This window comes from Crocodylus siamensis, chromosome 6 (genome assembly GCF_052110815.1).
Source record: "Crocodylus siamensis isolate JL-2025a chromosome 6, ASM5211081v1, whole genome shotgun sequence".
NCBI lineage: Eukaryota > Metazoa > Chordata > Crocodylia > Crocodylidae > Crocodylus > Crocodylus siamensis.
Window position 1 is genome coordinate 18,038,912 of NC_143400.1, and position 22,675 is coordinate 18,061,586.

At 59.5% G+C, this 22,675-nt stretch overlaps 1 protein-coding gene across 1 annotated transcript in view; it reads right to left on the reverse strand.

Moving 5' to 3' along the window:
- Positions 1-3,971: 3,971 nt before the first annotated feature.
- IGSF9 (immunoglobulin superfamily member 9) overlaps positions 3,972-22,675 on the reverse strand; it is a 34,417-nt gene continuing 15,713 nt past the window's right edge. Inside the window, exons 5-20 of the mRNA XM_090051171.1 lie at positions 20,950-21,067; positions 19,783-19,924; positions 14,038-14,183; positions 13,334-13,476; positions 13,111-13,251; positions 12,409-12,525; positions 11,298-11,448; positions 10,706-10,829; positions 10,053-10,228; positions 9,342-9,592; positions 8,633-8,717; positions 8,254-8,424; positions 7,748-7,793; positions 5,820-7,352; positions 4,476-4,621; positions 3,972-4,229 (exon numbers count right to left, since the gene is read on the reverse strand). Of these exons, the coding sequence (XP_089907297.1) occupies positions 4,027-4,229; positions 4,476-4,621; positions 5,820-7,352; positions 7,748-7,793; positions 8,254-8,424; positions 8,633-8,717; positions 9,342-9,592; positions 10,053-10,228; positions 10,706-10,829; positions 11,298-11,448; positions 12,409-12,525; positions 13,111-13,251; positions 13,334-13,476; positions 14,038-14,183; positions 19,783-19,924; positions 20,950-21,067 (3,693 nt within the window). The 3' untranslated portion in view covers positions 3,972-4,026. The remainder of the gene's footprint in view (positions 4,230-4,475; positions 4,622-5,819; positions 7,353-7,747; positions 7,794-8,253; positions 8,425-8,632; positions 8,718-9,341; positions 9,593-10,052; positions 10,229-10,705; positions 10,830-11,297; positions 11,449-12,408; positions 12,526-13,110; positions 13,252-13,333; positions 13,477-14,037; positions 14,184-19,782; positions 19,925-20,949; positions 21,068-22,675) is intronic.

Consider the following 22,675-nt stretch of genomic DNA (forward strand, 5'->3'; position numbering starts at 1 on the left):
CTGCGGTGCGCAGTGCCTTGGCCCGAGCTGCGCCCGCTGCGACACGACACCAGTCCCTGACGTGATCTTGGCCCGGGGAGCAGACCCGCGCAGCAGCGGGGGTGGGGGGGGGGCAGAGCCTGGCCGATCAACTGCTGCTGAAACCCAAACCAGCCGGAGCCCCGGGCAAAAAGGGGCCTTGCTCGGCCCGGATGTTCCCAGGGGCTGAGCAGCCAAACCCAGGACGTCGCTGGGCGTCGGGCCTGATGATCTGTTTAGGTCCCTTCCGACCCCAAGTACTACGAATACTCCCACTGTGGGCAATCGAGGCCAGCTTTGCCCTCCCCTGGGGTGGCACTGCCCATGTGCCACTAAGGGAAAAGGCTCCCAGATAAGATCAGACTTCTCGGAGTTGCAAATGCAGAGGCAGCCTCTTGATGGGGGAAGGCTCCCGCCGGGCAGGATGCAGCTCAGGCCCAACGCAGCCGCTGGCTCCGGCCTTGCCTGCACATGGGCGCTGCAGCGTTGGCCTAGCTGCTGCCTCTCCCTCCGTGCGCCGGTTGAACCAGGCCAACCCCAGTTTAACCTGTCCCAGTTTGTGTCCCAACATTATCAGCCCTGCGCTGGCAGCACAGGAGCTGTGCTGCAAAACAAAAAGAGAAGCCGGTGGAAGACACAGGGGCAAGGAAAGAAAGGCCAGGCTGTTGGAGAACGAGACCACCAGACAGGAGGAGGAAGAGGATGATGAAGACGGGGCTGAGGAGAGGACCATGAACACAAGGACTCAGGAGTGGCAGAGCCGTGAAAATTGCAGAAAGAGACAGGGGGTTATAATGGGGGTGGGACGGGGGAAGGGAAGTGTTTGCATGATGGAGGAGAGGGAGACAGACACCCAGATGCAGGGGTGATGACAGTTACCTGTAGGTGTGTTATGGACTGTCCAGTGAACCATGTCTGCCATGAGATAGGACAGTACAAGTTTAGGGGGGTGTACACATGGAGAAATCCCTGGTCTGACCCTAGCTTTAGCCACCACCAGTGGCGTTTGCCTGAAAGTCTGCAGCTCTAGGATTGGCCTTACTCATCAGCTTGAGACCCTCTACCATGTGGGATCACTGTCGCTGCTGATATATGCACGCGCACACACACACACACACACGCACATATATATTTTGCAAAAAAAATCTCTCAGGGGCTCTGATGGGCTCCGATCCTGCTGCAGTGAGGGCTAGGCAAGTAGCAGGAAGAAAGAGCTGGAGGGCTGAGGCGGGGGGGACAGATGTGCAGGGCCCAGGCAGTGGCTGGGGGAGGACGCACCTAATAGTGACAAGGGAAGAGGTACAGCACCTGTAGGAAGCAGGATGTGCACCCCGCTGGGTAAACCACCTTAACCCCAGAAGGAGAACCAATGCACAATAGCTGTGATTCATGGGCAGCTAAACTGAGCTGGCTTAGTGTTTGCTTTGCGCAGGATTAACAGCCTGCCCGCGGGCAGGGACTGTGGAGCAGCTGATGGGCAGCAAGCGCGCAGACCTCGCTGTTGCGTGTTTGGACTCTGGATCTCGCTGGGCTCATGGCCCCACCCAGGCTTGGCTCCTGCTCCCTTGTGACAGAAGGTCTGTGGGGCTCACGCCCCACCTCTTTGTGCTGTGTCCCCATTTGGGCCATGCCTCCTCATTTGGGGCCAGCTGGCAGAAGTGGAACTTGCCCTTACTTCTCCAGCTGCTCCAGGAGTTGCTTTGGAGACAGAAACCATGCCCCTGGGGCTGTGAGGTTTGCTCCAGGGTACGGGAGTGCTCCGCCTGGCCAGCACAGATGGCCTAGATCTGATCTATGCTTAAAGGCCCCTCACGGCACCAAACTCCTACTGGAACCAGTGGTATTAGGTGCCCAGACCCCTTTAAGGATCTGGGCACCAGTGCCTTTGTAGCCCCAGGGTGCTGGAGGGAGCCAGCAAAGCAGGTCCATGGAGTGCAGAGACCCCTGCACAAGGGTCCCTGATATTAGGGGGCTAGGTACCAGGTAGCTTTGGGGACAGGTAAAGACTTGGGCCTGATGATCCAAGGCCTGGACAGCACTAGGAGGCCCTGCCGTGCTGGGATGCCCTCAGGATATGGCTCTATCCCAGGGGCGGGCAATTATTTTGGGTGGAGGGCCACTTACTGAGTTTTGGCAAGCCATTGAGGGCCACGTGACAGGCAGCCAGGGGCAGATAAATATTTTCTAAGTTTTTTAGGGGCCCTGTGGGCCAGATAGAATGGCCTGGTGGGCCACATCTGGCCTGTGGGTCACATTTTGCCCACCCCTGCTCTATCCCCCAGCAAATGGCAGGGTGCGCACAGGCACAGCCCACTCAGCTGGCTGGGGCCAGTGCAGTTTTGGAGCAAAAGTCAGGCTTGCTATCATGTGCTTGTTATTGATCAGGTGCTGGGGAACAATCACCTTGGATTGCCATGGGCCTAGGAGCTGTGTTCAAATACCCCTGCCTCGGGGCAGCAGCAGGGGTGGGGGCAGGGAAGCTGGCAGCACCTTGCTGCATGGGGGAGGGGGCTGCTGGCAGGCCTAGCTCTTGGTTGCTTTCCTCCCCTCCTGGACTGGGTTTGCTTTGGGAGTGCCGAAGTCTCAGGTCACCAGGCTGGCAAGAGAGGCTGTGGCTGGCTGCTGAGGTGGGCTGGGGGCTGGAGCACACTTGGCAGAGCTGAGATTGCCAAGCTGACGTGTGCCATTCAGAGCCCCATGTGACACCTGGCAGGGGAACACGCTGCAGTGACGGTGGGGAGGGAGTGGGTGCCTCTTAGAGGGTATTTCCCCCCTAGCTACAGGTCCACCCCTTCCCGGTTGTTGTCCGTGCTCCTGGCAAGCCTGCCAGCCCTAGGGAGGGGGCTGAGGGGTGCCTGTACCTGCTGAGGCTGGGGGGGGCAGCAGACTGGGGCCTGGCCCTGGTGCACTGGGGGTGGGGGGCTTGAGCCTGGGGCCTGAGGAGCTGGCCTTACTGCTCCCGTATGACGGTGGCTGGGGCCTGTCTGCTGCCCTGCACCGGAGGCTCCTGGTTGCTGAGCTGAACAGCCCAGGACTCGTGGGGGGGGCCCTGCCAGAGACCAGTAGGCAGAGCCCCGCTTGTCCTCACGCCAACTTCCCGAAGGCTGCGGTGCCCCTCAGCAGGGCAGCCCGCGCTGCAGCCCCTCGGCGCTGGGCCCGGCGGGTGCAGGCACCGCACGCAGCTCAAGGCGGCCTCACCCCGGGTCACCGCCAATGCTTCTGTCAACCGCTCGGCCGAGGCCACGGAGCAGCTCTGGATGCAGCGTGGGGCAGGGAACGAGCGGGGGCGAGGCAGGGCAGCAGGCCGGATGCGGGGTGCAGCACTGAGCCAGCAGGGGATTTGGGGGCATCAGCAGAGCCGGCCGCAGGCCCGCGGAGGCGCACCGAGGAGCTGGAGGGTGCGGATCAGGCGGAGCGGGACGCAGCAGCCTGCAGGTTGGGGCCCGTTGTGCAGCTCGAGGGCAGCAGCCCAGCCACGCCTCGGATAACAAGGGAGGTCAGCTGCTCCGGGCAAGCCAGGCCCTGCCCTCCCGGCCGGGGCTCCTCTCCCCGCGCTCGCAGCTGCCAACGCCGAGCCCGCGCCGGGCACTGGGAGCCCATCGGGCCTGCGCACCAGCGCCGCAGACCGGGGCACAGGAGGCGTGCCCCCCGGGGCTTCCAGCCGCAGCACCCCGCTCCTGCTCCCCCTTCCCGGGCCGGAGGGCGCCTCACTGCCACCCCGCCGGGCCCCGCTGCCCACAACGGCGCGGGCGTCCGGCTCACCGAGGAAGCCCGGGAGCGGCTCGGTGCCCGGCTGCTGCCCGCCCCGCCGCAGCCCCCCGCACTGCACCGCTGGGGGGGCCTGCCCCCGCGCCTCCCACGTGACGCGCCCCAGCATGCCCATATATGGGAAGAAAGGAAGCCGCCGCCGGGTGGCGCGGCGGCATGCGCCGTTAACCCCGCGGGTGCCGGGCTGCCCAGGCCGTGCGTGCACGTGTCTTTATTGCGCAGTCGCGGCCGCCCGGCGCGTCACAGCAGCGTGGCCAGCTCGAAGCGCTCGTCGCGGCGGCGGCTGCGGCGCTGGCGGGCGGCCTGCCTGCGGCGCCGGTAGGCCAGGAACTCCTCCTTGAGCGCGGCGCAGCGCGCCTCCGCGCCGCCCCGCGCCTCCAGCGCCTCCGCCGACCGGCTGGAGCTCGCGGACGAGGCGCTGCTGTCGCCGGCCGCCCGCGCACCTGCCGGCCGCACAGAGAGGCTCAGCGCCGGCCCGCGGCCCCCCCGCCCCGCCCCGCCCCGCCCCGCGTGGCCGCGGGGCTCCCTGCCCTTGCCCTGGGGCAGGGCTCTCGGGCTCATGGAAAAAGGCCCCAGGGCTCTGCCCGGCCCTCCACCTCCGGGGGGCCTGGAGCCGACTCGAGGGGCACCCAGCGGAGCGGGGCAGTTGCGGGACCCCCCCCCCCGCAGGAGCCCCCTGGCCCACTCACTCTGCCTCTCCAGGTCCCGCACCGCGATGGTGGAGACGGGTCTCTTGGGGTCGCCGCTGCGGTAGAGCTGGAGCGCCTCCAGGATGTCCGACTCCAGCGCCAGCTCCGCGTCCCACTCGTAGTTCTCGTCCACAGACGTGTTCCTCCTGCGGGGCAGAGCGCCCGGCGGGCGTGAGCGGGCAGGGCTCCCCGCACGCCCGGCAGGCAGGAGGACGGCACGGATGGGGGCAGCTGTCCCATCCTGACCCGGGGACGATGGCAGAGGGCGCACGGCAGCGGCCACGCGCAGGCTGCTGGTGGGAGCATCCCAGGGCACCTTGGCCCTGCTGCCTGCAGAGGTGCTGGCACGGCACCCCTGGGCCCCAGCAGTGCTGGGGCAGGGACCAGGCAGGGGACTCCTGCTCCACCCCAGCCGCAGGCTGCAGTGACACTTCGTGGGCAGACCCGAGAACTGCAGCTCGCTGCCGCTGAGGCCGCAAAGCTCTCGCCCGCAGGCCCTATTCCCTCCTTGGTCCTCCAGCACCGGGCCCCTTTCGCCCAGCCAACAGGCGTGCACTGGGCGCTTGGGCAGCCAGGTGGCCTCGTCACCCCGTGCTGAGCACGAGTAACCCTGCTGAGCCACGAGAGCCGGCTGTGGGCTGCCCTGTGCTACTCCAGTGCAGGGTGCCATCCAGGCCCACCTTCTGTGGTCAGAGTCCCTGAGCTTGGCACTACCATGGGCACGGCCTGCCTCAGCTCCCTGCAATGGCAGAACTGAGCAGATGCCCTGGGAAAGCTCTGTGCATGGACAGGGCTGGCATGGGGGCACAGAGGTGACTGGGCTGTGAGTTGGCATTGTGTGCACTGGTGCTCAAGCTGGCGGGAGAGGCAGGGTTGCTGGGAAGCCATGCTGGGGGGTGCAGAGCTTCTCTTCCAATGGGGAGGCATATGCCGCATGCCCCCTGGGCCACTGAGCGTGAAGGATATGCACGAGAGCAAGGCCAGCAGTGCTCTGCCCAGCCCAGAACAGCCTTTCAGCCCTGCCAGGCCCTGGCAGCATGCCACACTGCCACCGGGGGTGATTAGGGCTCGTGGTCCTGTGGCACTGATTTCTGGGACGGCCTCAGCCCTTCACCTTTCCTGGGCCACAGCTAAGGGTGTCTTGGACCTCTGTGGGGAGCAGGTCAGCCCAGGCTTAGCAGGGCCTGCTCTGGGGTTCCTGCACCGTCTCTTGGGCACTCCCTGCAGTTGCTGCCTGATGCCCGCAGCCTTCGTGCTGGGATCCCCGTCACATCACAAGGCGCAGCTGAGAATGGTACCCGGGAGTCCAGCCGAACTAGCCCTGCCCTCCTCCCTGCCGCTCACCTCTTGCTGATTTGGGCGATGGCTGGCTCCTTCCTTGGCTTCCCCTCCTCTTCAGTGGGACCCTGCGACCCAGCCCCGCTTTGCCAGCTACCAGTCTCGCCAAGAGGGGAGCTGAAGTAGCTGCCCCCGAGAGACGGCGCCAGCGATGGGGGTCTCAGGAAGGACACGCTGCCTCGGCCGCTGCTCTGGCTGGTTAGGCTGCCCCGCAGCAGCTTCTCAGTGGGGGCGCCTGGCAGGCCCAAGGGCTCTGGGGGCTTGTGCTGATCCAGCCCCTCCGCCTCCAGGAGTGCCCCGTGCAGCGGCTGGCCAGGTGGGCTCAGGGCACAGCTGCCCTCGGAGATGGCCGTGTATGCCAGATCAGCCCCGCTGCTCTCTAGGGGCACTAGGCCCTGGGCCCACGGGGCCTGGTCCTTGGCTGCCAGCTGGTCTGCACTTGAGCTCAGGTAGCTCGGCCACACGGTGCCCCCAGGCAGGGCTGCTTTGGCGGGGCCCACCTGTGGTTCGGGCGGCTTGAGGAGCCCCCTGCCTGGCGCCTCCCCTGGCGGCGACTCCGGGTGCACGCACGTGTCCATGTAGTCGGGGCAGACCGTGCTGTCCGCGCTGGGCAGGGAGCTCTCGTGCCCCTGCAGCGTGGGCTCTGGGCTGCTGCGGGGTGAGTGGGGGCTGTCCTCCAGGTCCTGCGCAGGAGCCTCCTCCTGTGGCGGCCAGTCCCCATCCACGCTCATCTCCTTGAAGAAGGGCAGGCTCAGGTACTGCAGGATCCCGCTCTGCACCGAGGCGCTGGGCCTCAGCTGGCTGCTCTGGGCCCCCGCGGGCCGGGCGCTGAGCAGCTTGCCGAGTACAGGGGAGCCCTCGGGGAGGGCGCAGGGCGAGTCCTGCAGCGTGCTGGCCGTGCCCTCGCAGGGCCCCTCGCTGCTCGTCCCATCCCGGGGCTGCTCCACGGTGCTGTAGCGCAGAGTCCCGGTGGAGGCCACGGGGCTGATGTTGACAATGCACAGGGGCTTGGCTTCATCGGTGGGGCTGCTGCTGCCATAGCCAAAGTAGCGTCCCTGCCGGTAGCCAGAGGCCCTCGCCTCCCTGCGGGCCTGCCCCGTGGCCTGGGGCCGCAACAGGACACCCCTCTGCCAGACGGGCTCCTCTGCCTTGGGGGGCGAGTACACCTGCAGGTAGGGCTCGTGCTGGCTTCCCTCAGAGGGGGCAGGCGAGGGGTCCCGCTGCGGCAGCGCAGTGTACAGCGCCAGCTCCGGGACATAGGGAAGGGCCCGGTGGCTCCGCTCCTGGGGTTTCCTGTCTGTCTCCACGACGAAGCGCCCGTCGGGGCCTCGGCAGATGCGCTCCAGAGGCTCCGGCTCCCCGATGTGGCTCTCGTAGATGGCATACTTGGCGCTAGTCCCCACGCCCCCTGTGATGGTGAGGCCCAGGTTGGCACCTGCCTTCTCCCCCCACTGCAGGGTCCGGCGCAGGCTGTGGTAGGGGGAGGCCTGCGGCTTCAGCTTCACAATGCTGTCCGAGCTACCAGAGCTGTGAGAATTTCTGCGGGAGGAGAGGGGTGACTGAAGGGCGGCCTGGCTCCCTGCTGCGTGCCAGCTCCAGCTGCCCCCGTGCCCCTCGCTGCCCGACACCCCACAGCCGCCACCTGGGTGTGCTCAGCTCCAGCCTCAGCGCAGCACTTCCTCCCCGTCTGAGACAGGGCTAAGGCCAGCTGCCGGGGAGCAGGAGCCAGCCCTGCCCCGTGAGCCTCAGCCCCTCTGCACCTGCCCTGCCGGTTCCACGGGACAGGGCAGCCCCGCTGCAGGGAGCACCTGTCCCAGGCATCCTGCTCTCCCCCCGACCTGAGCCAGCAGCAGTGAATGAGGAAGCGGAGGACAAGGAAGGATCCAGGAGGATGAGTGACAGGCAGGGGGATGGCATGGGATGGTGCGACTTACTGTGGAGGTGGAAGCTTCTTGTTGGGGGAGAAGACGATTGGTGGCTCTGGAAGGTCATGAGAACACAAGGGGGTCACATGCAAGCAACACAAAGAGATGATGAGGAGCCAGCAGCGCCCCGCCTCTGCCCCAAGCCTGGCCTCAGTGTCCTGCTCGTGGGGCAGCCCAGCAGGGAGGGGATCCTCTGGCTCTTGGCGAGAGGTCCCAGGATGGGAAAAGCCTTGGGTCCCTGCTGCGCCGGGGAAGGACTGGCGCTAGCCCCGAGAAGCTCTCGGCCCCAATCCCTGATGATCTTCTAAGCCAGGCAGCCCCATCATCTGACCAGGTCCTCTCTAGTCACAGGGGACTGGCCCCCAACCTGTCTCCTGCTGCTTGCACTCCTGGGTACAAGCCTGTTGCCCCACTGCTGGGGTTGGCCCTGGGCTTCCTGCCCCCAGCACCCGGCCTCCTCATGTTTCGGGCATCCCTGCTCCTAGCCCCAGCACCTGCACCGTGGGCAAGCCCACCTTGTCTGCGCTTCTGGATGCGGGCAGCACGCCGGCGGTTCATGATGCAGGCTGCCATAGTGCTGAAGATCACGGCTACACTGAGGAAGCAGATCCCGCCAATGACCCCAGCCAGCACAGGCTGGGGCAGGAGCTCTGGCAGCTGTGTGCGAGACGGATACACCTCCATGCCTGGCCAGGGAGATGGGGAAAGTCCATCAGAGCTGCAGCACACATGCACGGCACTGCCTTGCACTGCATGCTGCCAGGGCTCAGTTTGGTACATGGAGCTTTGTTGGGGGGGAAGTGGGGGCACAACAGGAGCTGCCCAATATGAGGCTGCCAGCGGACACCTCCTTGCCAGTGCCTGCTGGCTGCCAGGAGGTATGGGCAGCCTCACCTGCTGTGGAGACGTTCACCGTGTTGCTGGGGTCGCTGATGTAGCTCCCAGCAAAGGCCACCAAACGGAACTCGTAGAAGGCGTCCTGGGGGAGCAGAGATGGGCTTAGCATCTGCCAGCCGGTATGGGGCACTGGCAACAGGGCCTGCAGCCTGCCTGGTCACACACGGACACACAGGGCCCCAGCAGGGCTCTGCCCTGATGCACCTGCTTCTCCCAGTGCCAAATCCCCCAGCTGGGCAGCTTGGACAACCACCACCCGCACCTCAATGGGACAGTGACACTGGGGCTGGGGAGCATTCCCTTGGACTGGTGCTAAGCTCAGTCCAAGAAGTTTCTGGGGACATGTAGTTCTCCTAGGAGAACAGCCTGAGAAGCAGGCTCCAGCCTCAGCCACTACCCTGAGCCTCCACCAGGCCAATGGGTCCCGCTCTGCTGAGCCCTGGCAAGCCCCACTGCCCCACTGTTTCTCAATCACCTGCTTGGACAAAGCCACCCTAGGTACCTCATGTGCCCAGTGTCTCCCAGCCTGCAGAGCTGGGGGGTGTCCAGCTGGCCACATGGCATGGCTAGCAGCTAGAGCAGAGGCTGCGCAGCAGGGGGCCAAGGGCCAAGTCAGCTCCTGGCACAGCACAGCGCAGGCGGCAGGGTGCATCGAGGCAGACGCTGAGCTGGAGGCTCAAAATCCCGCCCCTCCCAACATGCCCACCTTGATGAGCCCGGGCACCAGGATGTGGGTCTCGGTGCTGGGAATGGAGCTGTCTAGCACCTCCCAGCCCCCCTGGTCCTGCCGCAGCTCCAGCGCGTAGCCCGTCAGGGTCACCGAGAGCTGGAACGGGGGCTCCCACTGCAGCAGGACCCCACGCAAAGTCTCGTTGGCTATCAGCGACTGGGGTGGGGACAGCACGATGCGCACAGTTGTGGGGGGCGGCTCCGGAGGCACCGTGGTCACTGGGACACCTGAGGGGAAGGAGGCACCAGTGAAGGAGCATGGTAGGGGTGGGTGAGAGCACGGCAGGGAGTCCCAAAGGGGCTTCTGGGGGGTGGGCACACAAGGGAGGGTGCTTGTCCTTGGGACTGACAGGGAGAATCTCGTTGGGGTACATGAGGTTTCTTTTTGCAGTGGCTGGCAAGGGAAGGGTGGTCCTAAAGCCTGGGAGCTTCTCCAAACCCCAGCTGGGGGGACATTCCTGGGAGTGTGCAGAGATGGGGACTTCTCCCTATGGGGAGGCCGTGGAAATCCGCTGGGTGGAGCAGCAGGCGAGGAGATAGGAAAGTGGAGTGTGTAGAGGAGCACAGCAGCAGAGGGCTGGTGGGTGATGGCAGGGAAGTTCACAGGAGGAGGCTTCCCCAGTGCACAAGGGGAGGGCCTGGGCAGAGGGCAGCCCTTTGTGGGAGCTGTCCCCGGGGCAGTTCTCACCCAGGGGAAAGGAGGTCACGATCTCGCTGAAAGGGCCACTGCCCAGCTTGTTCTGGGCGAGGATACTGAACTGGTAGCCAGTGTCTGGCTGCAGGTTCTCCACGAGGAGGTGTTCAGCCCCCGCAGGCGCTGCCAGCGACACCCACTCATGATGGGCCCGGTTCGGGCGCTTCATCCTGAAGAGACATGGGACAGGTGATCCTGGAGCCAGTGCAGCCCAACCCAGGTGCACAGAGCCAGTGCTGAGAGCACAGCCTGACCCAGGGACACAGCCTGACCAACAGGCACAGAGCCAGCATTGGGGGCATAGCCTGACTAGGGGGCCATGAAGCTGGTACCAGGGTGCAGGAAAAGGACCTCAGTGCTGACCCGACTCCTGCCCACTAGCTGCTCTGCCCGGTCCCATCCTACCCTCAAAAGGGGAGGCTCACCCCATCTCACTCTGACGTGTTAAGACCCAGATGTCCCTTGCATGTGTCCAACCTTTGTCCTGCCTGCAGCAGGATCCCTACAGCTCAGCCTGGCCTATGCCATGAGCTTTGAGTCCTGTGTCACTGCCCAGGCTGGGGCCATGCCAGCTGACCCCTGCCTTCACTCTCAGGTCAACAGATGGGGACACAAGGGACATGCAGGCCCTGCATGTCATGACTCACAGCAGGGTGTACCAGACGCTGAATCTCTGGAAATACCCTCCATCAAACCCTGGTTCCCAGGAGACGTTGACTGCCAGTAGCAGGGGACGCACCGAGACATTGGTGACAGCGTGAGGGCTGGTGCCTAGTGGAGACAGCGGGGGGGTGGGGGGGAGGTGTCAGCATGTGGTGGGAGTCTCTGATCTACCCCTCCCACCCTCCCAGGGCTGCAGCTGACACAGAAGGCAAAGCATTCACCACCCATGCACGTGGCCTTCCTCCCATGTGCTTTTTGGGCAGGGACAAGCACAGCATGTGGTCTGGGCATGCAATCTTCCATGTGTCCTGGGGCAGGTGCTGTGCACAGGGGCGAGCTGCAGGCCATGGCTCAGCACTACACTGCCCTGGGTCCAGAGCCCTCTCTGTAGCTCATGCTGGGATAAGCAGGTGTTCCCACAAAGGCCAGGCATGGAGTGAATCCAACCTGGATCCCAGAGGGGTAGGCTCAGGGGTGCTGAGCTGGGGGTGTCCTCCCGCTCACACTCCCCACCCCACATCCAGCCAGGACCCCCCTCACCATGGCCCAACAGTGCTAGTAAGTCCAAGCACTCACCTAGCACGTAGACAGAGGTGCTGGTGCTGATCTGTGCCACCTGGTTGCTGGCCGTGCACCGCCAGACCCCGTGCTGCTCTTTCACCAGTGGGTGGAAGACGAGGCTGCCGTTCCCATCCACCTGGGCGCTGCTCTTCTCCGTGCTCCCCAGCTGCAGAGCAAAAAGCCACACCACACTTCCAACCTGGCCTGGTGCCACCTAGCTCCAGGCCTTGCGGGGTCCCGCACTGGCAGAGAGCAGACTGCAGTGACGGGGGGTGGATGGGATGGGAGCAGAGCAGAGACTCAACTGGGAGTGTAGAGGGACAAAGTGCAGGCTGGGCGGCACAGCATGAGGCAGGCTAAGTGAGCAAGGGGAACATCTGCAGTCAGTCCATGCACAAGTGGCCACCCTGCGCATGCACAAGTTTGCTTCCCCAAACCTGCCATTGAGGCAGATGCGGGGCTGGGCCCCACGGGGGAAAGTGCTGGGACAGGGTCTCACAAACCATCTGGGCAAGAAACCTGGCTCTATGCCCCTGCTCCAATGGCATCCTGATCCCAGGGAGGGGGAGACTCTGCCTGCTTTCTGCAGGGCCTGAGACTTGGAGTGCCTCCCAGGTACACTGCAGGAATGGAGAGCCCACAGGCAGGGCACCAGCCCCTGGGCCCCCAGCCCGTCAGACCTGCAGAGGGACTGTGGGAGAGGCTGGAACGTGGCTGTGTCCCTAGTGTGGGGGGCTGCTCCTCTGCAGTGACGGCAGAGCCCTGGTGGGCAGCTCACATGCCAGGGGCTGACACTAGACGCTCTCAGCAGTGCCAAAGGCACACTCATCTGGGTACTCGTGTCCACGCAGCCAGGGGGATAAAATGGGCAGGCCTCTTGCTGCTCCCAGAGCATCCGGCCAAAGCTGCTTCAACAACCTGGGGCTGCCAAGGCTGCACCTAACCTGAAGATCAGTGAAGGCATGAAGCTGGGGAGTCCCAGAGATGCCAGGGGAGGAATGCCTGGGTTTTCAGCACCTGGGAGTCCATGGTGAGTGCAGGGAGAAATGAGCTCTCCAGGTAGTGGGTGAACCCACGGTGAGGTCAGCATCCCTTCCCCACACTATCTAGGCTCCAGTGCCCTTACCTTGGCCCAGGTGATATTAGGCAGGGGGTCCCCTTGGGCAGCACATGGGATCACCAACTCACGGCCCACCTCCTGGAAGTACTCGTCCTTGGGGCGCACGCTGAAGGTGGGGGGATCCTGGAATACCAACACACTGCAAGGTAGCACATGGGCAGGAGGCCTCAGGGCTCTGCCTGCTCCATATGGGCAGGCATAAACTGAGGGAGGCAGGACAGCAGGTTGGCTTGTACCCTGGGCAAGCAGTGGAGTCAGAAGCCAAGGGAGCAAGGCACAGCCAGCAGCCCTTTGAGGGGTCCCTGGGGAAAGAGCTATATGGGGATGGGCAGCTATGGGAGTATACACAGCCTGCTCTGGAAGTGTACTCAGGCTGTCGTGGGGGTGTATACAAGCTGGTATGGAGTGGGGTGAGCAGAGGAGCAAAGTGCTGATGTGCCTGTTAGTAGGTAGATGTGTGGGGGTGGTGGGTGAGCAGGGATGGGGGTCAGGTGGGGAATGGGCAGGAATGGTGATGGTGTGCATGGACAGTGCTGGTGTGCATGATGGGGCAATGGGCTCAGGGGATCGGATGGTGGGGCTGGTGTGCACTATGAGTGGGGATGGGTGGAGGGATGTGTGCAGGGGTGCAGATGAGTGGAGTGGGGTCTATGGGGAGGATGTGCTGCCTGTTGCTCTCAGGCAGTGCAGGGGCTTTCTCCCTCTCACCTTGAGCAGGACCCGCGTGGGCCCTGACTCGCCGGCTGTGCCGTAGCTGTTGTAGGGGGTGCAGGTGTAGACCCCCAGGGCATCATCGTTCCCCATTGCTATGACGATGGAGCCATCGGTTCTCATGGACCAGCCAGGGAACTGGAGAGAGAGGCACTAGGTCAGGATACAGTGCCCTTGCCTGGCAGACTGAGGCAGGGGCACAGTGTGGCCCAGCTGGTACCTTGCTGAGCTGCAGGGGGTACCCATCTTTGGTCCAGCTGACAGACAGCAGTGGTGGGTTGGCCCTGGCAGGACACTGGATTGTGCCCTGCATCCCCTTGGGCAGGTGAGTCTCCAGTGGCATGGCGGTCACGTGGGCTGGATCTGCAAGGGCACAGATTGGATGGGACAGGTCAAGGCCCGCATGAAAATGCTACCAGCCCACTGCGGCAGCATGAGCCAGACAGTGGCAGCTCTCCGGGCAGGATGAGCTGAGCCACAGCATTTCCTCCACACAACGTCATGTCTCAAACATGGGCCTGTCAGGGCAGATGGGTCAGCCCATGGCAGCGCCCCCAACAAGCAAGTGGAGCCTACAGAGCAGAGATGCAGTTGCCACTGCTCAGGCTGCTGCCCTGAACATCCTGTCCATGGGCACAGCGACATGGGCACCTCCACCCAGAGATATGGGCCAGCTATGAGGCAGATACATCCCTAGCCAGTGTGGGGAGGGGTGGGCAGGCAGGACAAAGGTCAGCGCAGAGGATTGTGAATGCCTTCCCAAGCTGCAAAGAGTGCAGCTGCAGGCCAGAGAGGTGCCTTCTCTCAGTGAGGGGTGCCTTTGGGACTCAGCTCTGGCATGACACAGCAAAGCCCCCAAGGCACTCAGGTACTGGGGGTCTCTCAGGGATGCATGGTAGGGTACGGTCCAGTGGAAATCCTTACACAACACAGTAAGGAAGGCCGATGCAGAAGGTGGTCTCCACAGCCCATTGCTAGGAACACAAGTGTATTTGCCAGAGTCGTCTGGAATGGTCTTCTGGAGAAGAAGGCTCCCATCCACCAGGACCCGGACTCGAGACTGGAGGTGGCTGGAAGGAAAGCAGAGAGGGTGGGAGTGTAATCAGGATGCTACGGACTACCCCAACATCCTGCACCCAAGCCACCGGCAGGGCTCAGGCATCCTTCGTAGGGCACAGCCTCACCAGTACCCGACGACCATTGCTCCAGCTCCCACACCAGCAGGGCTCCAGCGCTCTGCACACCAAAGAACACTACCACCATCATCATCACAAGGATCCCCTTTCTCTGCGGCCCTGCTGAGGATCTCATTGACCATCACCACACTGCTAGTGGTGAAATCACCCTGCTAATGGTCGTGAAAGCTTTGGCCATAACTGTATTGTGGCAGGAAGCCACCTTTGTTTCTCCCCAAAATCTCTGCACTGTGACAATGTGATGAGGATGGGCCCAGCAGAGGAGACCCCCCTTTACCCTCTCTGTTTAGGGAACCGGAGCTGGCTACATGCCTGAGGGAGGGGGGACCTGCTCCCTCTGCCCACGGGACTGGTATCAGCTACCTGGGTGGGGGGCTCCTACCTGGTGGGCTGGAATCTGCCCAGCAACTAGTGATGTATTTCAAATCAGTTGGCTGACAGCCAACAGGTGCTGGCCTCCACTGGACCAGGTGAACGAGGTCACAGGGGCTATATAAGTTAAGACTGCCCAGGAGGAGGGGGCAGCAGCCATGCAGGGGACTCAGACTTAGAGAGGAGTTTTACCATCTGACACTGGCTCTCTCCCCCATAGCTCATGAGCGAGGAGCGGCCTGCCTCCAGAGGGGATCTCCAACAGCCTCAGGATGATGCTTGTGAGTAAGCTACTCGAGATCTGGGTAGATATCTAGCTGGCAGTAACTCAGATGCGTGATCAAAAGGCTACCTCAGCCAGACTGTTTTGCTCGATGGGATTTCTAGGATATTGCTCTGTCTTGTACCCTATTTTCACCTTACCTCTGCAATCAATACAGTTCTCCTTTGTGACCGGTGTAGGAGACTTCTTGAGGGGTGGGTCTAAATTATGCCTAAGAGGCCCCTTAGGTCTGCGGACTAAGGGAGACTTTCCTTTTTGGCCCCCGACTTGGGGAAGTGCCCCAAGTGCCTGTACTGGGTCGAGTACCCGTAGGACTATTAGGCCTGTGTTTCCCCGAAGACACGGGGCCGAGACAGTCCCTTCTCGGGGTGGTGGCAGCGCACGTTACCCCCAGACTCTGCAGTGGGGCTCGAGAGCGGGTCTGCCCGGGCTCAGGCGCCCCTGGAGAGACACGTGGAGCCCAGAAGGTGGTCAGGCACAGTGAGGTGGGAGGCTCAATACTGGCCCACCACACGTATGACCTGTATTACTGCTGTGACATCCTCCCGACCTCCCTATTCTTCCAGCTCTACTGCTGCCTGGGCACCAGGGGCGAAAAGTATGGGGAACGAACAAACTGAGTTGCTGCCCGTGAAAGTATCATGGAGACCTGATGGGACAGCTCATATGACTGGGACATCAACACTGAGGGTGACACTCTGTTTTGGAAGGGCAGGTTGAGGAGACAAGGTGGTGATGTTCCTTGTAGGTCAAAAATACATACACTTACTCCGTGGTTCAGGAAGAAGATGACAGCAGATCAGAATGATTTGGGTGAAGACAAAAGGTGAAAGATGCAGCACTGATGTAATGTTGGGGATTTATTATAGGCCACCAAATCAGGAAGAGGAGGTGGATGAGGCATGCTTCAAGCAGGTGAAAAATCTATCCAAATGCTCTGGGATGGTACTGATGCGAGACTTCAGTTTTCTGAACACTTGCTGGAAGAACAATACAGCCACACATGCAATGTTGGGCAAGTTCCTAACTTGTGTAAGGGACAACTTTCTGTTTCCAAAGGCAGAGAGTACAGCTAAGGGATCATCTATGTTGGATCTTGTCCTGATCAAGAGGGAAGACCTGGTGGAGGATGTGAAGGTGATGGGCAATTTAGGAGGACACCATCACAATACATCAGAATCCCAGATCCTGAGACACAGAAATAAAGAGGCTGGCAAAACTAAGACACTGGATTTCAAAAGATGGATTGCAATTGACTTGAGGAGTTACTAGGCACAGTGCCATGGGAAGACAGACTGAAGGATAATGGCACCCAGTAGAGCTGGAAGCTTCTCAAGGGCACAGTAGTGGTAGTCCAAAGAGAAACTTTGGGAAGCACAAGAAGAAGGGCCAGAGACCAATGTGGCTGCATGAGAACCTACTATGTGGCCTCAAATACAAAAGCAAAGCATGCAGGCAATGGAAAAAAATAGGCAGGTCATCAAGGGCATATACCAGGAAATAGCAAGAACCTTCAGGGATAAAATCAGGAAGGTAAAGAATGAAGGAGCTGCACCTGGACAGGGTGGCTCAAGACAACAAGAAGTTCTACTCAGATTCATAAAAGTCGGGTCAGAAGGGACCTAAGTAGGTCATCAAGTCCAACCCCCTGCCCTGGGCAGGAGAGAAAACTGAGCTCATATGACCCCTGGCAGGTAATCGTCAAGCCTCTTCTTAAAAACCCCCAGGGTAGGAGCCTGCACCACTTCCCTTGGAAGTTGGTTCCAGATCCTAGCCGCCCTGACCTTGAAGTAGAGCCTTCTAATGTCCAGCCCAAACCTACTCTCAAACAACTTGTGGCCGTTATTCCTTGATAGTCCGGGAGGTGCACAGGTGAACAGGGTCTCTCCCATTCCCTGCTGGTCCCCCCGGTAAGTTTGTAGACAGCCACCAAGTCCCCTCTCAGCCTTCTCTTGTGAAGGCTATAAGCACATTGGCTAGAAAAGAAAGACCAACGGGGCTGCGAGTCCACAGTTAACTAGCCAAGGGGAACCCTTAACAAAAGGTGCAAAGAAAGCAAAGCTACTCAACAGCCATTTTGCCTTGGTCTTCACAAAAAAACCCCAGAGCTGCAGTTAAATACCTAATAAAGATGATTTGGAAAGGATGGGGACAAGCCAAGGACTGAAACAGCAAAAGGAAGTCTTCTGATAGGTCGGAAAGAATTCACATCAGGAGGGCCAGATGAACTTCATCCCCGGGCACTGAAGGAATTGGCAGAGATCTCAGAGCCCTTGGCAATAATATTTATGAAGTCATGGGAAATGAACTAGGTACTCTAAGACTGGAAAAGTGCAAGCACAGTACCCCACTTTTAAAAATAAAGACCCACGGAACTAGAGACTGATTAGCTTCAGCCCTGACACCTTGAAAGTTACTGGAGCATATCTTAAGGAAGTCCATTTGCAAGCATCTGGAGAAGGAAAAGCTGATCACAAGCAGCCAGCAGGGTTTTGCTGAGAACAAATCATGCCAAAGAAACTTGATATCCTCCTTTGACAACACCACTACTTGGGTGCATGAGGGGAATGCTGTGGATATCGTGCATCTGGACATCAGCAAGGCTTTCAACAAGGTCCTGCATGTTCTTCTCTTACACAAATTGGAGAAACATAGGCTGGAAAAAACTACTACAAGGCGGATAGACAACTGGCTCAATGGACACAAGCAAAGGGTAATTATTAATGGGTCCATGTCAGAATGGCAGGGGGGTTTCAGTGGAGTACCACAGGGGTCTGCCCTCAGCCCAGTGCTATTCAATGTGTTTATTAATTATTTGGATGCAGGCATAGAAAGCTGTTTGAGGAAGCCGGCAGATGACACAAAACTAGGAAGGACTAGGAACATGTTGGAGGATGGCAGCACAAGTCAGAAGGATCTCTACAAACTGGAAAGCTGGGCTGAAGCCAACAGGATGAAGTCCAGTGCTGACCATCCAAGGTGCTGCACCTTGGGAAGAGTAATCAACAACACTCATACAAAATGGGTGACAACAGACTGGATGGCAGAACAAGAGAAGAATCTAGGAGTCCTGATGGATCCCAAATGCAATATGAGTCTGCAATGTGATGCAACTGCCTGGGGAAGTTGCGGAGTCTCTATCATTGGAGGTGTTTGAGAAGAAGTTGGACAAGGACTAGTTAGGGCTGATCTAGGAGTTGCTATGCCTGTACTATGCTATGGGTATTTCCCATGCTTCCAGTGTTTACTGGTTGTCACATGGGCCCAGGAAGGCATTTTTTCCCCCTCCTGTTCCCACACTTGTCAAGGATTTTTTTCACCTTCCTCAGAAACATTGGTTGTTGGCTGTAGTCAAGGCTGGGGATCTTGACTGGGCTGTGCCAATGCACCCGCTGGAACTCAAACCCAGCAGTTCCTGGCTAGAGGGCCTTGTCCTTCTGCTCAAGGTCAGACCGATGCCATATTTGGGGTCTAAAAGTTATTTTACCACATAGTCAGAGTGGTACAGACTGTGGGGGGTTTTGCCTTCCTCTGTAGTGGGTGGTGTGGCCCTCTTCCTGGGATCCCTCAAGCATATTTAAGAACAGTTGGATCAGCAGGACATTGGCTGCTGTTGATCCCCTGCTATATCCGTGTCAGATTTGGGTGTTAAATCTTGCGGCTGTGGGACAGGGCTGACTATGTAGTTTTAGTAATAGGTCAGACAAGGGTTTTTATGGGATGGTTTGGAAAGGGCTAGCTGATCCTGCCTCAGCCAGGGGGGTGTCCTACATCAGAGGTTCCCAAACTTTTTCCGATTGTGTACCCCCTTCCAGATTTACCAGCTGCCCACGTACCCCTTCCAGAATACATTTTATATTTTAACCTGTTAAATGCCAATTATTATAATGAAAATTAAAGCTGCCATTATACAATGTCTCCCACGTATTCCCCTAGAGATGACTTGCATACCCACAGGGGTACACGTACCCCAGTTTGGGAACCCCTGTACTAGATGATCTCTGAAGGTCCCTTCCAGCCCTACCTCTATGATTTCAATCTATGAAGTCTATATTTGTGTGAGCAGAGATGTGTGTATGCATGGTATGTTTAAGTACAGGTACATCTACATCTGAGCATATGTGTGTACAAGCAAGTATGTAGACACATAAAGATACAAAATATAGGTGTGTTGACATGTAAAGGCATGCCTGTATGTGTATGTGCATGGGCACTTCTCTACGTGAGGGAAGGTGCGAGAGCCACCTCTGAGTGGCGTATATGTGAGTGCTAGTGCATAAATGAGAGTACAAACCTCTGAGCATGTGTGAGTACACCTGTGTGAATATGCATGCACATTAGTGTCAGCAGGTGCCTGGGTGCACGCACATGTGTGCCTCAATGTGAGTGCAAGTGTGCAGAAGCGCAAGTGCATGCATCCGTACACAAGTGTATCCATACACATTGGTATACATATTTATACATGTGCGCATATACCCATGTATCTCTATGCACATGGGCAAACAAACATAGGTATATATGTCAGCACATATGGATGCACACATCTGCATGCAAATGAATTCACGTGCGGATCCATGTCTGTATATCTGGATTAGTGGGAATACATATGGAGCTGGGTGCATGTACATATAAGCCTACAAGTCTGTGCAAATGCATGTAAGTGCACATATGTGTAAAAGCAAGTGTGATTAAATCTCTCTCAATTAGAGGGGAGTCCCTGGTTCTCACTCCATGACTCCCTGCTGTCACCCATGCCCATCTGTGTCTGGGACCAATGTCTTGCTGTGCCAATGCCCCCACCACCTGGTTGCTCCATACCTGAGGTGATAGACGTTGCTGTTGCCCTGGAACCAGCTGTAGGTGAGGTTGCCAGGGTAGGCTTCGGCTTGGCAGGCCAGGAAGGCATCCTGGGTGAGGTTGACAGTGATGTTTTGGGGAGGCACTACAATAACTGGGGGCCCTGAAAATACAATGGCAAAGGGTACAGAGTGAGGATTGGGCAGGAGATGGACCCCTGGGCAGACAGGGGAGGTGGCAGAGAGGAAGGCAGGTCACCCCCTGGATGAAGCAGTGTCCTGCTCCCCTCACGGCACCCAGCTATGGTTCAGGTAGGTCTTTGCTGGGGGACACTCACACACCCTCCCCTGGGCCCCATCCTCTAGGGTCAGCCCCCCCAAGTCCTTCTGGAGTCAAGCGGGCTGGAGGTGCTTCACATCATGCAGGACCAGACCTGCTGTCATCACAGCATGCTTTCACTGTCTGGTGCGTCCCCCAGATAAAATAGCAAGGGGCCACAGTTGTGGCGGGGTGGGGGGAGAGGGGGGGCCTGAGGCAAAGGCCCCACACATGCCCAAGCAGAGCAAGGGACGGAGGAACCTCTGGCTGGCAGTGCCCAAATCAGGCCCCTCCACTGCAGCGTTGCCTCTAAGCTGTGCAGGCGCGCTCATGCCACGCTGCCACGCATGGCCACGCAGCTTAAAGGGAATGCTGCTCCACTGCCACTGCTCCCTGGCAGCATTAGGATAGGGAGCTGAGGGCCTGGGATGCTAAGGGTCTGGACTGGCCCCACTAGAGTCCTGATATTGCTGGCAGTGCTGAAGTGGACACATCTGTTTGGGGCCCAGGACTACTGGCAGAACTTGGCTCTGTAGCTCGGCTGAGACCGGGTGCTCCCCGAGATAAAGGGGAGGTCTATCCCTGCAATGTATGGTGCATGCTGAGAGAAGACAAGCTTAGCCAAGTCTCACCGGGTGTGTACATGGGCATCCTGCATACCCGGTGCAGCTCTGACTGGCTGAGAAGTGTGCGTGTATACGTGTGTGCTTGTGCGTACAGCTCTGGCTCCGAGAGACTGTTTGCATGCACATGCACCAGTGGATGCTTGTATTTGCCACGTGCAGCTCCAGGTCTGAGAAGCCAACTTGTGTTGTGCATAGCAAGAGGTGCCCACAAGTGACGACCCTGCCATGCTTGCCCTGCCCTCACCTTGCACCAGCACACGTGTGGTATGGGTGACGGTGCCCTCCTCGCTGGACGCGTGGCACGTATAGGCCCCAGCGCTGGTCCGTTCTGCGCTGGTGATCCTCAGGGTCCCATTCCTCACCTAGAAAGGCACAAGGCAGCAGAGCTGGGAGCACAAGGGAGACTCGGCCTCCTTGGGCTTCCCACAGCAGAGGCAGGGAAGGAGCTGCAAGGTGGCTTTGTTTTGGAGCAGGCACTAGAGCAGGGAGGGAGAAGTGTGGCAGGGAGAACTTGGGTCCTGGATAGTGAGCATGTTCCATGCACAGGGCAAGCCCCAGCAGCACTGTGAGACTGACCGGGGCTCAGCTCACACGTTGCATGTGACGGGCAACGTGTGAGCTGAGGGACAGTAAAGGGGTATAGCGATCCCCCGTATGGAAGGTAGAGGAGTGGGAATGGGTGGGGATGGGGGGAGGGGGTTATGTCTACATCTGGGATGAAACCTGGGGATTGTTTAACAGTTACACAGCAGGACAAGGCAAGCTGCAGTCCGTTGCTGTTCCTGAATGGTTCAGCTAAAGCCTACTGGACATGCTTGCAACAATGGACCCAAGTCAAAAAGTCACTGGACTCAACACATCAAATGCCTGGTTCATGCCTATAATTACACCAAGCATGATGCCACCGGCTGCTCTTCCTATATGCTAATGTCTGGGAAGGCAGCTCGTTTGCCCGTGAATCTGCTTCTATGTTCCAGCTGATGGTGCTCTCCCAGAAACCTGCCTCCAGTAACCAAGAGGCTGAAGGAAGACTCAGCGCTACTGCTTTCAAGGCCACTGCAAGGCCGGGCATGAAAAACAAGTCTCGATATGACCAGTGGGTGCGACACCAAGACCTGATGACAGGACCTTGCTGCAGAATTCGGGCCTCCCTGGAAACTGCTGGGGAGCTGCCCCAGACGCCAATGTGGACCAGCCCAATCTTCCATTTAGCAGGTGAAGTCTGAGCAAGGGCACAGGAAAGGAAAAATGTGGCACTGGAATCATCTTCTCCCCATTGGATCATTGATGCCTCACGTGCCTGGGTTTGATCCTAGAATTCAAACACCATGCACTGTCCCTAAGAACTGGACCCATGCTCAGGCGCAAGAGCAGAGGAGCAGGGGTGGGCTGGGCTCTGCTCCTCCCGTCAGGGGTGGGGATTGGCCGGGGTGGGACAGTGGGAGAGCACTGGTGTGTGTGTGTGTGTGTGTATGCGCACGTGCACGTGTGCATATGCATGCGTGTGCGTGTGTCGCACTCCAGGCAGGTCTCCCACATCGCCCACCCCGAAGGCCAGTTCTGCAGGGTTGGGAGGGACAGTAAAGGGGTACAGTGATCCCCGGTGCATAAGGTAGAGGGGTGGGAGCGGGTGGGGATGGGAGGGAGTGTGTGTGTGGTGAGGAAGGGACTATTGTTTCTTTTCACAGAGGTATTGAATGTGGGTTGAGAAGCTGGTCGCTTGGGCAGGGGGAGGTGCCCTTCTTGGCCAGGGGTGCAGAGGAAGGTGGGGTGGATGACTTTTGACCTTGGGGGGTGGTTGTGGCATTTTGTTATTCCTGATTTTCATATTTCTGTTTCATAACTCAGTCTTCCTGTAAGCGTCCCTGAGCCTTTCAGAGAAGGACAGCACATGCATCTAATGCAGAAATAAATCAATAAGCAGTGCTCCCTGCTGAGCTGTGCCCCCTTGCCCCCTGGACCATGGCAGA